At 38.4% G+C, this 16287-nt stretch overlaps 2 protein-coding genes across 2 annotated transcripts in view; both read left to right on the top strand.

The window, feature by feature from the left end:
- The window catches only part of LOC134822081 (1-phosphatidylinositol 4,5-bisphosphate phosphodiesterase beta-4-like), an 858242-nt gene that overhangs the window by 86535 nt on the left and 755420 nt on the right, over positions 1-16287 (top strand). The gene's annotated exons all lie outside the window — the stretch shown is intronic.
- LOC134822011 (uncharacterized) lies at positions 11971-14036 on the top strand. The gene is made up of 3 exons (XM_063832840.1): positions 11971-12356; positions 12516-13666; positions 13807-14036. Exons 1-2 carry the CDS (start codon positions 12024-12026, stop codon positions 12960-12962), a joined length of 780 nt encoding a protein of 259 aa, XP_063688910.1. The 5' UTR covers positions 11971-12023; the 3' UTR covers positions 12963-13666; positions 13807-14036.

Genomic DNA, 16287 nt, shown 5'->3' with positions numbered 1-16287 from the left:
AAAGTAGATTTGTAGTGCAGTTAAGACAATAGCTGAAAAGGACGAAAGAAGCAGGAACGTCGTAATATATGGAATAAGTTAATCCAACGGTGAGCAGTTATAAAACAAAGTTGCTGAAGTTCTTGGTGAGATAAATGAGAAACCTTCATTACGGGACTGCATTGTAGAGTTGGTCTGAGAAGAGTCGACACATCACGACCTATAACTAAGCTCTCTCTGAATTATAGCTCTGATATCAGATATGGCAGCTCAGGTGCTGAGAAAAGCTAAACGTTGATCTATGTTTGCATCCTATAACGAGTACATGCGTAAAAATAATAAAATAGAGTGGGTAAGTCCGACCAACTTACATAAAACATATTAGTAATGGTATTACTGGACAGTTAAACGGAGATAGGCACACATATTATTATTTAAACAATTTAGATTTTTAGACGTGTGAGCACAGCAGCAGGCAAATCATTCGCGTTTAGAAACATTAATTAGCTGCTATAATTGCAGAACCAGGTCCGTCGTCCGACCAGGTCATTAAAGAGTTAAAGGCTAGTCAATTACAGCATGAATCGTATAGCTCTGGGTGAATATATTCGGGGCGACGTAACACTAACAGCCCGTAAACTAATCCAGTTGTTGTACTCAACAACTGGATTGGTTCCGGGCTGTAAAGACTAGGCAGTACTTATTTGAATATATTCGGGGCGATTTAAAACGTGCCGTCTGCAATCCAGCTGTTGTACTCAACAACTGGATTGGGGGAAGGATGAATTCTTCTGTGCTGTGCAGATCCGGAGCCTTGGCTCTACTGCGTTGTACCACCCGAGCAAGGGATTCCATGTTCGGTAGGTTAAATCTACCACGACAGTCCCACGATAGTGCCACGATAGTACCACGATAGTGCCACGATAGTGCCACGATAGTGCCACGATAGTGCCACGATAGTGCCACGATAGTGCCACGATAGTGCCACGATAGTGCCACGATAGTGCCACTATAGTGCCACGATAGTGCCACGATAGTGCCACGATAGTGCCACGATAGTGCCACGATAGTGCCACGATAGTGCCACGATAGTGCCACGATAGTGCCACGATAGTGCCACTATAGTTAATATTAATTTCTATTCAGAGTGAGAACAGTGCAGCACTTCACTGATTGGAACAAGGGCGGTAGAGGAGGACCCCGCGGAGGAGGCGGCGGAGGAGGAGGCGGTGGTGGTCGTGGAGGAGGCGGCGGAGGTGGAGGAGGCGGCGGAGGGTGGGGGTCACGTGGTGGTCATGACAGTCGGTAAGTGTGTGGTTACTACATCGCTCAAGCTATTCTCCAGCTTGTCTCGTTTTTTACAGTTCACTATGAATGAGAAAGAAGTCTGCTGTTTTTAAATTGACAGACTACACGATATACGTATAAACACATTGAACTTAACTTCATAATACTATCAGGGATAGCTTCAGAGACAAGGATAGGAACAGAGACAGGGACCGGAGGAGGCACTAGTTGCCACTACAGTTTACTGTGTATATCAATACAACTATAGACTGTTTTAATATTTATATATTAATTTATCATACATCGTATTCAATACATTGAATTAGACGAACTTTATATGTTGGATTCAGGTCAAGTCCATTTATAATTCTGTGTACCGCGTATTTGTACGTAACTTATTTACTTATCCTCTTTAAGTTTTCTAAGGTAGTTTTCACTATTTTTTCCTGATTTTCTTTTAATGTTAACGATCTTTTAGGGTTGGATTTAATTTTGAATTTTATAAGGATTCTAAAATTCGGCAAGTCGGTCATGCGCGTCCCCACAATATAACCCAATACTGGATTTGCTACCAACGTTTTTTATAGCTCTCGGAAGACATACGTATTTTCTGTATCGGGAAACATTATTTTTAAAATAGCATCAGTTTGAGCATCGATAACCCGACTGATATTCAACATCATATTGTCATCTTGATTGGACTTGAAGTTGATCTATGTTTGTATCCTATAACGAGTACATGCGCAAAAGATTATAATAAAATATGATTAAGTCCGACCAACTAACATAAAACATATTAGTAATAGTAATAGTAACGGAATAACTGGACAGTTTATAAATGGAGAAATCTGGCACGCATATTTAAACAATTGAGAGTAAAGTTTTTAGGTATATTGGTCGCACAACGCGCCTTATTATATAAAAGTTAGGTCGCATAAATCCGGATCCCGATGGCACCACTTTCACTATGGCGGCAACTTTCAATCATGTTTGTTCAATGTTCAAAAGCCTACGACTCTAAGAGAATCATTATACATTCATCATTGTCTTTTCGCAATAACCACGGTACTGCATAAAAGGGTCGTACATAAAAGGCCATCGGGATCCGGATGTATGACCGGAAAGGTCATACATCCGGATTCTGATGGAAACTGTCGTGGCACTCTCGTGGCACTCATGTCGTGGCACTATGCCTATGGTGACACTCTCGTGGTACTATGGCGGCACTGTCGCGGCAATATGCCTATGGTGACACTCTCGTGGTACTATGGCGGCACTTTAGTGGCACAGTGCCAACTTTCAATCATGAAAACATCTCATGATCTCGTCGTAGCTGGCATACTCGAAAGATCGGGAAGTATGAAACATCACTGATGCTATTTCCCTATGGACCTCGTCTTATATGCCATATTCTGTGACAATGACATGATTGCATGGTTCAACATTCATATGAAACACCTCACGTCAAGTTAATACCTACGTCATACCAATCCAGATTCTAAAACAGCTAAACAATGCACGTGGGACTTGTTATTGCTATACCTTAATGTATCCTGCAGGAATGTTATTGCAATTCGCCCATAAGCTGATAGCATGTGACACGTCACCAGATCAGGATTGTAAATCACAAGGCTTCGACAAGGCTAGTAAATAAAGGGTAATGCTTTTAGTTTTATGACACCGTGGTTATTGCGTAAAGATGATAATTAAGGTATAATGATTGTCTTAGGCTTTTGAACAAACATGATTGAAAGTTGGTAGTATGCCGCCAGAGTGCCACGACTCACGAGACCAAAAGTTAGTTAAAGTTGAAGATTCACGATACCAACAGTAACAAGTGAAATTATTATGAGCGCCGTCCAGTAAAGAGCAAGCACCAAAAGAGAGAGAGAAAGGGGAGCGAAGACGAAATCTAGTAAACCGAAGTAAAGGAGCTGCGTAAGTGTACCACTGCTGACTGCTGACTGCTGACACGCTCCTCTCATCTCACTGCCCACGTGACACAACATTCCAACCGTAGCTCGTTAGAAGTAGAACCACTTTTTTTAGTTACCTCACACGCACATCTAGATCTTAGGACTGAATGGGGGAATTGAAATTGATATGCAATTATGTGAATATCTCTGATTATATGGCTGCTGAGTGCTGAGGAGCTGAGAAAAGCTAAACTTCTACGCACAAAAGAGGGCTATAAAAGTATCTACTGTAAAATTATTATGAGCGGCGTCCAGTAACTGCACAGAGCAGGCACCTATACTCTATAGGTGATCATCTATTTAAGTAATTGGCAGGTTTATCGTGGTTTAATATTACATCATCTGAGTTTAGAAACATATTAATCAGCTGCTTTCCGACCAAGTCATTAGGGCAAACACAGCTCAATATTGATTACATTTAATTACTAAGAGGAGCTGTGACTTACTATACGTCCAGTAAAGAGCAAGCACCTAAAGAGAGAAAGAGAGAGAGAGAGAGAGAGAGAGAGAGAGAGAGAGAGAGAGAGAGAGAGAGAGAGAGAGAGAGAGAGAGAGAGAGAGAGAGAGAGAGAGAGAGAGAGAGAGAGAGAGAGAGAGAGAGAGAGAGAGAGGGGGGAGCGAAGAAAACGAGGACAATACCCAGTAAACCAACGAGCTGCGAACCGGAATAAAACAGATTATTAGTGTAATGATCAGGGGAACAACTGCCAACTGATCTTGCATTCTTATATAATATTCTGGTTCATCGTAGGAGGGACTACGATGGTCTACTCAGTCGAGCATTCGACTGAGTAGACCGGGGGCTGCATAGGTGCAACGGAACCCTTAGCTGAGCGTCAACGACGCTCACCCCATGGCATATTGTGACGGGTTAAAATAATAGCGGGTAAAAATAATGGCGGATTTTCCCAATTGTGCTAAATCACTTTACACTCGATCTTCGAGATTGTTCTAACTCATTGATATATAATTAAAATGCTCCCCTGGCGAGATATTGGCGAAAAACTGTCTCGATCACGTGATGATAATAATGATATGACCATATAAGGAAGTTGGTCTAATTTCTCGTTAGGGTTAGGGTTTCAGCATATTAAAGTATTAACAAGGTAACAAGGTAACAAGGTAACTACCACTTGGCACTTACGTTCAGAGAAATTTAAATTAATACAAAATAGCTCTTATTAATTTGCAGAACAGTTATTGAGCATGCTAGCATTAGTTGACATACGTTGCATGCCACTTTTCGCACGCGAAGGCGTATCCACGTACATAGCTATTACTCTCAAACAGACAACTGTCTTAAACTGAGAGTCTAGTGCTCGGCAATTCACTTGGCTCGTTCGACGCTCAGCTACTCAGTCAAACTCAATCAATTTCGCAGTCTTAATTATGTTATTTACTAATACATTTAGGCCGGGCCATGTCAATTATGAGCGCCGCGTCCAGTAAAGAGCAAGCACCTAAAGAGAGTGAGAGAGAGGGGGGAGGGGGAGCGAAGACAACACCAAACATCCACAAATTCTTTCCTCATGTTGTGACTGATTTGGGTAGAGAGCTTAGATTTTGAATAGGATGAGTGGGGAGGTTATATTTGGTGAGAAGATTGGAGATTTTGGTGTAGTTGTACCAAGGAAGGCCCAGCATAATCTGCTCGTGAAATGCAGCGGAGAGAACTTAATTTTCAGTGCTTTCAAGGCGACCATAGAAATCTATTGCAAGTTTGCAGGCTTATAATATAGTCTTGTTTTCGTATAATATTAATACCCCCAAACAGTTTGGGTAATAACTTAGATAATGTTACTTTATCTTTGATTTGTGAGTCGATAACTCACTTGGCTTCCTCAGCTACTTAGTTACTTATTAACTCAGCTACTTAATTACTTTCATCAGTCAATCAATTTCGCAGTTACCTTACCTAGGGACCACAGGCTGTGTTCATAAACACAGAGATTCAGCAGAATGACAGGCTGATCAGCTCCGCCCAGTAACACTAACAGTTACTTTAATTGGAGATAAATTTATCATTTATTATTTCCTAACATCCTAGCGGGGCCATATATCAATGTTCCCTTTGAGTAGGTTACTGATTTCAGAGTTGAGACAAACGATTTAACATAAACACTTTAAAACTACCTTATCGGACTTCATTTGGTTTCCATTTATATATAAGGGTTTAGCTTCCACGTGTCCGCTACCACAATTAATTTCAGAGAAATGAGCCATAAGGTATGGCTCTTATTATTTTACAGAACAGTAGAGCATGCTAGTATTGGTATAATATATTGTCTCGTTTTCATAATCTCGTGCGTATCCACGTACAATTACATAGCATTAGACTATTAGAGCATTAGCTACTACTCTCAAACAGACAACTGTCTTAAAGTTAAACTGAGAGTCTAGCGCTCGGCAACTCACTTGGCTCGCTCGACGCTCAGCTACTCAGTAAAACTCAATTAATTTCGCAGTCTTAATTATGTTATTTACTAATGCATTTAGGCCGGGCCATGTCAATTATGAGCGCCGTCCAGTAAAGAGCGAGCACCTAAAGAGAGCGAGAGAGAAGGGGGGAGCCGGGAGCGAAGACAACACCAAACATCCACAATTTTTTTCCTCATGTTGTGACTGATTTGGGTAGAGAGCTTAGATTTTGAAGAGGATGAGTGGGGGAAGTTATATTCGGTGAGAAGATTGGAGATGTTGGTGTACCAAGGAAGGCCCAGCATAATCTGCTCGTGAAATGCAGCGGAGAGAAGTTAATTTTCAGTGCTTTCAAGGCGACTATAGAAATCTATTGCAAGTTTGCAGGCTTATAATATAGTCTTGTTTTCATAATATTAATCACGTGCGTATAGCGCCTGTATTATCCAGTACAGCTACCCTGTACCCCCAAACAGTTTGGGTAATAACTTACTTTATAATGTTACTTTATCTTTGATTTGTGAATCGATAACTTACTTGGCTTCCTCAGCTACTTAGTTACTTATTAACTCAGCTACTTAATTACTTTCATCAGTCAATCAATTTCGCAGTTACCTTACCTAGGGACCACAGGCTGTGTTCATAAACGCAGAGATTCAGCAGAATGACAGGCTGATCAGCGCCGCCCAGTAACACTAACAGTTACTTTAATTGGAGATAAATGTATCATTTATTATTTCCTAACATCCTAGCGGGGCCATATATCAATGTTCCCTTTGAGTAGGTTACTGATTTCAGAGTTGAGACAAACGATTTAACATAAACACTTTAAAACTACCTTATCGGACTTCATTTGGTTTCCATTTATATATAAGGGTTTAGCTTCCACGTGTCCGCTACCACAATTAATTTCAGAGAAATGAGCCATAAGGTATGGCTCTTATTATTTTACAGAACAGTTGAGCATGCTAGTATTGGTATAATATTGTCTAGTTTTCATAATCTCGTGCGTATTCACGTACATAGCTATTACTCTCAAACAGACAACTGTCTTAAACTGAGAGTCTAGCGCTCGGCAACCCACTCAGCTCGCTCGACGCTCAGATACTCAGTCAAACTCAATCAATTTCGCAGTCTTAATTATATTATTTCCTAATGCATTTAGGCCGGGCCATGTCAATATTCCTTTCGAGTAGGTTACGTTAGTCAAAAACACCATTTAACCACCACCGCATAATAACATTCCAACCTACGTAGCTCGTGCTACGGTAATTGGAATGTTGGAATGTTAATTTTAATTTAATAATTTTTAAAAAATTATGATCCAGAGATCTGGGAGAATCTCTCAATTTCATCGCGACAGGATTTTTTCACATGCTGATAGCATGTGACACGTGACCAGATCACGATTGTAAATAACAATTGGAATGCTGATAAAGCGATTGATTGAAGAGTTGCTATTTATAATTGTCGACAAGGCTAGTAAATAAAGGGTAATGCTTTTATGACACCGTGGTTATTGTGAAAAGATAATGATTAAGGTATAATGATTGTCTTATTCTCTTATGCTTTTGAACGAACATGATTGAAAGTTGGCAATTTTCCGCCATAGTGACACGAGAGTGCCGCCATAGTGCCACAAGTGACAAGAGTGCCACGAGAGTGCCATCGGGATCCGGATGTATGACCAGAAGTTAGTTAAAGTTAAAAATTCGAGATACCAACAGAGCAACAGTAACAAGTGAAATTATTATGAGCGCCGTCCAGTAAAGAGCAAGTACCCAAAGAGAGAAAGAGAGAAAGGGGAGCAAGAATGCTGACTGCCCTCAAATTTATTATTTCCTAACATCCTAGCGGGGCCATATACCAATGTTCCCTTTGAGTAGGTTACTGATTGCAGAGTTGAGACAAACACTTTAAAACTACCTTATCGGACTTTATTTGGTTTCCACGTGTCCGCTACCACAATTAAGTTCAGAGAAATGAGCCATAAGGTATGGCTCTTATTATTTTACAGAACAGTTGAGCATGCTATAAGTATTGGTATAATGTTGTCTCGTTTTTATAATCTCGTGCGTATCCACGTACAATTAAATAGCATTGGCATTGCCATTAGCTACTACTCTCAAACAGACAATAACTGTCTTAAAGTTAAACTGAGAGTCTAGTTATAGCGCTCGGCAACTCACTTGGCTCGCTCGACGCTCAGCTACTCAGTCAAACTCAATCAATTTCGCAGTCTTAATTATGTTATTTACTAATGCATTTAGGCCGGGTCATGTCAATTATGAGCGCCGTCCAGTAAAGAGCGAGCACCTAAAGATCGAGCGAGAGAGAGGGGGGAGGGGGAGCGAAGACAACACCAAACATCCACAAATTCTTTCCTCATGTTGTGACTGATTTGGGTAGAGAGCTTAGATTTTGAAGAGGATGAGTGGGGGAAGTTATATTCGGTGAGAAGATTTATTTGGAGATGTTGGTGTGCCACTGTACCAAGGAAGGCCCAGCATAATCTGCTCGTGAAATGCAGCGGAGAGAAGTTAATTTTCAGTGCTTTCAAGGCGACTATAGAAATCTATTGCAAGTTTGCAGGCTTATAATACAGTCTTGTTTTCATAATACTAGCAGGAACCCGTCTAACCCTGAAGTGGTGTCAAGAGACTAAAATAATTATTACTTATTTAATTCGCGTTTTTGACACCACTTGGGGGTCCAAATTTTGGGCTCTAAAACTCCTATTTCTTGGCCAATTTTTTATTTTTTCATGCTGATTTGAAGGCCATTAAAGCATTTGACCCAGTCAAAAAAGTTTCAGTTGCATATCTTTTACGGTTTTTGCGGAAAGTCGTGTTAAAGTTGATGCCGTGGTGTCAGTAAAATGGCACAGATAAATAAATATATATATATCGTCTCGCTTTATATATAGTAAGATTAATCACGTGCGTATAGCGCCTGCATTATCCAGTACACTTACAGCTACCCTGTACCCCCAAACAGTTTGGGTAATAGCTTAGATAATGTTACTTTACCTTTGATTTGTGAGTCGATAACTCACTTGGCTTCCTCAGCTGCTTAGTTACTTATTAACTCAGCTACTTAATTACTTTAATCAGTCAATCAATTTCGCAGTTACCTTACCTAGTGACCACAGGCTGTGTTCATAAACACAGAGATTCAGCAGAATGACAGGCTGATCAGCGCCACCCAGTAACAGTTACTTTAAATTTATTATTTATTATTTCCTAACATTTAGGCGGGGCCATATATCAATGTTCCTTTTAAGTACTAGGTTACTGATTTCAGAGTTGAGACAAACACTTTAACGTAAACACTTTAAAACTACCTTATCGGACTTTATTTGGTTTCCGTTTATATAGCTGGTTTAGCTTCCAAGTGTCCGCTACCACAATTAAGTTCAAAGAAATGAGGTATAGCTCTTGTTAATTTGCAGAACAGTTGAGCATGCTAGTTATATTGGTATAATATTAATATTGTCTCGTTTTCATAATCTCGTGCGTATCCAACACAGCTACCCTGTACCCTTAAACAATTCGGGTAATAACTGGGTTACTTTGATTTGTGTCTCGGCAACTCACTTTCTCCGCTACTCAGTAACTAAGTTACTCAGCTACTTAATAACTTTAATCAGTCAATCAATTTTGCAGTTACCTAAATTATTAATTCAATTGATCAGCTGTTACTTTAATTATTATTATTAATTCAATTGCTCAGTTACTTCTAATTATTCATATTGATTCAATTTCGCAGTGAATTTAATTATTATCTCAATCATTCAGTTACTATACCGATTACGCATGTTATTTGACACTGTTTCATTCCACCATATCAACCCTAATTTCGACTGGCCCTGATATGATGGGGCCAAATTATGTTCCTTTGGCTGCATACTAATTAATAATTACTGCTTACGGTAAGAGTGATTTATTATTTCGTAAAATTTAAGCCGTACAGATTAGGTCGGACGATAAAGGACTAAAACGACTCTTAAGTGTTTTTAAGTTTAATACCACCACCAGAATTAAAAAAGACAGTTTTAACGATGGTTAAAAAGTGAGAACTCTGATTAATGCTCTTATTATTGAGTCTTATAGGAGTTAAAGACTAATTTGATATGTTTACATATAATAGCTGTATTTGTAGGTATTTGTGGGTCATTATAAAGTTATAACCTACCTACCAAAACGCGTGCCGAGTTGGACTCGTCGACGGTCTTGTATTGGCCGGAACAAATATTTTAGTCTTTACGAGTATCACCCGTTAATACTTTAATAGATAGATAGATGTATGAGTGGACATACCATATCAATAACCCTGTCTAGAGTCATTGACTAATGATACCATGATCTTACCACTTAACCATATTATCGCCATACTTCACTTTATGATCATTCAACAAAAATATTTTTTTCCGAAAATTAAGTTAGTAGCCATATTATTTAGTGCCGGACAAACGAAAATTATTTTTTGGTCAAACTTATAGATCAGATTAAATAAGGGTCGTAGTTATTTTTCACAAATATTATGATTTTTACAAATTAAATGCGTGGGTCAAAAAAATGTTTTCAAAAACTATACAATTTCCAGAAAAGAAATAGAATAAATATACGAAAAAGTAACCATACTATAAAAATATAATTGACCTGCCTTCAGGTGGAGAGTTGAGGAAGATTTAGAAATCAACTCAGCATTGACCATCAAACCCTTCAATTACCCACCAGTATCCAGATAAACAGTTGTCTTGTAAAGTTGTAATAATTTGCTTAAATAAGTATAACTGTATAAAGATCGTTTTAACACATTCTTCACATCTTTATTCCCTTGTCAGACGCTGCCCAGTGCCCATCATTTCATTGTAGGAGGGACGGTGGAGGGGTGCATGCCATCGATAACCACAATGATATTCAATATCAAATTGTGATTATTGTCATCTTGATCGATGTCTGCGTTCATCTTGAAGTTGATCTATGTTTGTAATAGATGGATGTTATACGAGAATTCTGAGGATATCACATAGATTGGTCAGAGCGGCAGACTATATAATAACAATATAACGAAGCGTCAGACTATAAGTATAACGAAGCGTCAGACTAACTATAACGAAGTCTATTCGTTACTCATTAGAGCATCTGATAAGATAGACTGGTCAGAGCGTCAGACTAACGAAGTCTATTTGCTATTCATTACTCATTACTCATTAGAGCATCTGATAAGATATACTGGTCAAAGCGTCAGACTAACGAAGTCTATTCATTACTCATTACTCATTACTCATTAGAGCATCTGATAAGATAGCTGAGCGGAGGATGATGCTAGCCGGTCATCTCGCCAGACATGACGAGCTTCTCACCTATTAAGCTATAAGCTTATCCTCTGGGAGATAAATGATAAACAAGTTTACGCTGAATATAGACAGATTTGGATAAAGGTCATATCTGCTCGGACATAAAGCCACCCTATAAAGTCGAGTAAGTCGATATAAGTTTAGCTTAACAAAATCTTAAATAAGGAAGATTTACCAACCAGCTGTACGATTTGAAACAAGTCTTCCTCATTTTGAAGAATCTCAGACACATACATTTAATATTTTAGAAGTGTTTGAGGTTTTTATGAAATTAAACAGTTTTATGAAACACTAAAAGACTAAATCAAGAATCAAGATCTATCTCTGGGTAATTCTTCTCGTAGTAATCGTCGAGTGTCATTTTGTACTTGCTGTAACTGATCAGCAAATCAACAAACGGGAAATGTTTCCTCTGAGCTAGTTTATTGTCCAGATCACATAACACCTGAGATATAATTCATCTTTTAAGCTTTTAGATCACATGACCACAAGAAAGAGTGATATGTGGTATTATTTTGAAGGGATCATGGGAGATTGATGAGAGTCGTCAACTAATAAATTTAGTTAAATCAGCGCGCAAGGCGCACTGATCATACCGTCGCGCGATTCGGCACGTGGGCGCCGTGGTTACCATGGCGCAATTTATTTCACTGTTCGCGCTTGTCTTTTACACGCGATCAAATTCTTTCTTTACCATTAATATTCGTTGCAATCTCTGTCACTGTTTACAGTTATACATTAGCAAACTTTCAAAAACACATCAAGTTCAATTCGATGACCAGGATTATCCTATTCATCTGGGCACTCACAGTGCCGCTCTCCGCTGCTCCAGTTCCACGTTCACTGTATCAGAACTTCAGAATATCAGCGACAGCAATTCTACTTCGGCATCGCCTATTGACGAAATCCTAGAAATCGACGGATCTGATGACTCCGCAATAAAAGTTGCTTTTATACTCAGTTTCATAGCTGTTTTAACTGCCATCCTGCTAGCATGTCTGATGGTCGGATTCTTTGTTAAGACCACGAAGAAGGTTTCAGAACTATCGAAACTTTTAGAAAAAGATAACGGCATTAACAAAGATCTCGAAAGTGGACTACAGGAAGAAATGAAACCAGAAGAAGATCAAGAAATAGTAAAATCACAGAGTCAGACCGATTTTAAACCAAAGAACTATCACAAGCAGCGTATGCTTATGAAATTGAAACTGAAGGAAGCTCAAAAAGAACACCCGCTAGCGAAGATGACCAGCATGGAAAAAGTTTCGCAAAGAAAACGAAGAAGACGACCCCTGAGAAGCCGTAACGAGAGGAACAAGCGGACTACTTTAAAGGTACAAGTCCTCCCCCTTTTTGGGACGGTCCTCCCCCTTTTTGGGACGGTCATGATCACATTTCTCTGACTAATTTTAACGCCCCAATTTCTAAATTACTAAATTTGACGGACAAAAAAAATGCTTAAATTAGACAAGTTGTCCACAAGTTTATTTCAGATTTACCCGGCCATGGACGTATCAGACACGGAGTTGAGCCCAGGAGAGTTGGTAAAGTGTCACTATCCTTTCCCCAAACATCAGAAGAAGCTCATCTGGCCCAACAAATACAAGTTTATCCCTCAGGATCTTGAACCTGGTGAACTTGTTTTCATTTCTGGGGACGAAAATGCCAAATGGTCACCATACGAATTCAAAGTATCGGATAGCGTTTCACTGTCTTTTGGCGAAGATAAAGTAAAGAATGAAACATCTGGTCAGGAAATTGAGATGATTAGTCGGGATCCACAGAAGATGGAACAATACGCAGTTAAAGAAACATCGCCCACTTTAACCCCGAAGCTTGCGGTAAAGAGTTCTTCCAAGAAACCTTCACGAAGACCACCTCCTAAACACAAGATTAAAGGATTAAGAACCAGGAATTACAATCAGAAGCCGAAAGAGTGATCACCAATTTAGATGAAATAATGTCCACAGTCAGTCCTGAAATCACCAGATCCAAGCTTGCCACAGCTAATAGGCTGTCGTCTGCGAGGGAAAGAAGATTGAATCAAAAATATCTTAAAAGAAATACGGACCAGACTGTGCCGGATACAGCCACAGAAGAAACACTGAAAGTAGAAAAGAAGGGAGACTCGCTGTGTATCGAAGTGGAAAGAGATGATGTTATATCCTCGACTCCCGCCATCCTCCCACCAAACCCCTCTCCTGTCACCCCAGTGCCTCTTGAAGAGTGTCCTCGCAAACTCTCACCTAATAAAGTAACACTGGCCGCTCAAAAGCTCTCTTCCACGTCCCAGCTCAATGATCCAAAGATCCGACGTCCAGAAGCAAAGTCCACATTAACGACTGCTCGGCGTCAACAACCAAAAAATAAGAACGCTCTATTAGCGACACAAACTCCCCCGCCAAAACATGCGAAGAAGATCATGTTCCGACCAGGAGCAGTCAGGAAAAGGAGGTCCATATTCGGCAAACCTAAGAGTCTCAACTATTGGACTATCATTGCCAACAAAAAACTCCAAAAGAAAAACGAAGCTCTTATAGCAGAACATTCTCTGAGCACAAACCCTATTCTTCAAATTCAACGAAAAAGTGACGGGGCTATCCTGTATGAATCTCCTCTGAAATCAAATCTTTTCGTTATTCAGGTTAGCGTCTTACACGAATTCAATTTTATATAACTATATAAACTTATAAAATTTTACAATTACATAGGTCTTATTCGAGTAGGTAAACTGTTAAACTGTTAAAGAAGTAGTTTTCTTTAACTTAACCTTAAAATTCACAGAACGGTGTCGTTATGAGAAAAGATAACGTGAACTGAAATATACAAATATTGTACAACAAGTACCTACACCTCTACACAAAGCTAAACCTGGTTGGAAATGGAGTAACCACTAGTTGACCAATGATTGAAATGGATGACGCATCCTTTCAAGAAACATAGATAAAGAAGGACAGACAGGGATACATTTCATCACACGAAGATATTCTACATTTGCATATTTTCAGTTAATATATTTTACCATATCATAAAAACAAAAAAAAGATTAAAAGATACAAAACCAAAGAAAAAAGAGAAAAAAACAAAAAACAAAAAAAAAGACTTTTCACTTTGCTATACAATCGTGCAGAAATTATTTCAGAATCTGCATTAATTGTGAGTTCAAAAAACCGGATAACTGTGTTTTATTTGTTTGAGTTTGACAAATTGGGAAGGAGGGATCGAAATTTTTTTAAAACTTTCCTTCTGGGTGACGAGGGACGGTATTGTAGTTAAAATGTTTTAAACAGCTCATAAGTTTTGAATGAAACATTTCCTACACTTGTTTGATCAAAAGAGCATAATCTCCATAAAAATTATGTCGATAAAAGACATATGCACACGATATACAACTTGCACAGATGCACATTATACGCACGTGCACATCATATACGCACTTGTTCGATTATACATTTAAATGAGTGCGATAAGCAAAGAAACCTGCAGCCAGCCTAGGAAGTAGTTAAGTCGGCCCCCATCACGTACCTACTACCCTTTTACAGATAATGTAGTTAAGAAACTCCTTGTTACGTGTTTATAGTTATACAGTGTGTTATATAGGCTGTTACGTGGTGTTAAGAGTGTGCAGTATAGTTGATATGGTCAGTTTTAAATTACAATTGTTGCTGCGATCAGCAATTATTAGTAACTGTTATAAATAAAGGTGTCCTCTGTTATTTTTTTGTATTTGCCAGTTGATTATTGGACTTGGAGTTCGTCGTCAAATTCTTGAGTCTTGAAAGTTTAAATTCAATGATTTTATATTACAACTGTTATACACCTAGTGTATATACAGTGTATACATGTATATAATATGATATGCACTTAACAAACATCTTGTCGGCCATGTTATCCAGAAAATTATGTTGCTGTTAAAAGATTAGCATTACAAGGCGTTATCACATATTGAACATTTTCAATGCGAATTGAAAGCTTTGTGCTTCAGCTTGTGGATTGCAATTTTGCGTTTGAATAGCATTTAGGATTTAGGAATAGACTTAAATTATAATCGATTGGTTACAATCAAACAATTTTTAAAATTATTTCACTTAGAATTACCAAGTATCCTCCTTATATTTGCCTGACTTTTTTCCATGCTACTCGTTTGGGAAGTATCACATCTGCCCCGGAGTTTCACTTATCAGTCGGAAGTAGAATTACCGATTTACTAGCGTGCTACCAGTGTCATGCTCAGTGTAAGTGGAACTACCACGTCATGCTGCACTGTCACGGGTGCGTAACTTGACCGTTATTTCTCCCGCATTATTATGCAATTGTTGTTGAACCTTGCCAGCCTTGATTTCAAAGGGCCAGAATAAATCAATTTGAACGACATTTCTCCTTTTGTTCATTTTCCTTATACCGTTAAAATTGTCCTCACATTCTCGTATGCTAGGCATACACTTGGTTCGACCTACATGTACATTGAATATACATTATACATTATACATTATACATGTAATATGTACATTAAATGTATAATGTATATTCGATGTAATTCAAAAATAATGTATACATAATGTATTATTTTACATTGAATATTTATTTAATAATAACATAAAATTGTACAAACATTCATATGCAATTTATGACTGATACTTGACGATACCACGCCCCAGCCATCTCGTGGTTTTCATTACGACTGTCGTTAATATTAACGAAGTTATCTCATAATATGACATGATAAGAAGTACTATTTCCATAAGATAGCACACAAAGAAGTTCATGAATGGACTAATTCAATCTCTCTTGCAGAGTCGCAATTATTGTTATCTCTCCTTCCCTCTTACACTTCTGCCTGTTGAACTGTTGATTTGTTGAACCATTTCGAATTTCTTAGTTTATACTATCTTTTTATCGACTATAATACTCATACTACAACCGCCAGAATTTGGCCTTTCTTAATGTAATTATATTGCAATTTTGAGCTTAAATTAATCAGCTTATCGTTGCTGTACTATAATAGCACATGTTTACCGTACATTATATCATCAGAATTATGAATCGGCGGTCATCGGAGATTCTTTTTTTACAGTTTGCTTGCCGTACGCGTATACTATACGTATACTATACGCGTATACAGTTCATATGATAATTGATATGACATTTCCTTATAATTATAAAGATATGTAATTTTATAGAACGGCTTCTAATTTAGGATAAAAATATAGTTTGTATTATAAAATTTGTTTAACATGATTAACCATACAAATATCCTGTAGCGAA

This window comes from Bolinopsis microptera, chromosome 10 (assembly GCF_026151205.1).
Source record: "Bolinopsis microptera isolate Bmic1 chromosome 10, MBARI_Bmic_1.0, whole genome shotgun sequence".
Classification (NCBI taxonomy): Eukaryota; Metazoa; Ctenophora; class Tentaculata; order Lobata; family Bolinopsidae; genus Bolinopsis; species Bolinopsis microptera.
The sequence above is the reverse complement of the archived record's forward strand: the minus strand, read 5'-3'. Positions and strand labels throughout refer to the sequence as shown.

Excerpts from the sequence above, each read along its gene's own strand:
- LOC134822011 (XM_063832840.1), top strand. The coding sequence starts at position 12,024 with ATGGTCGGATTCTTTGTTAAGACCACGAAGAAGGTTTCAGAACTATCG. Across the intron at positions 12,357-12,515 it reads ACAAGCGGACTACTTTAAAG|ATTTACCCGGCCATGGACGT; the intron begins GTACAAGTCCTC and ends AGTTTATTTCAG.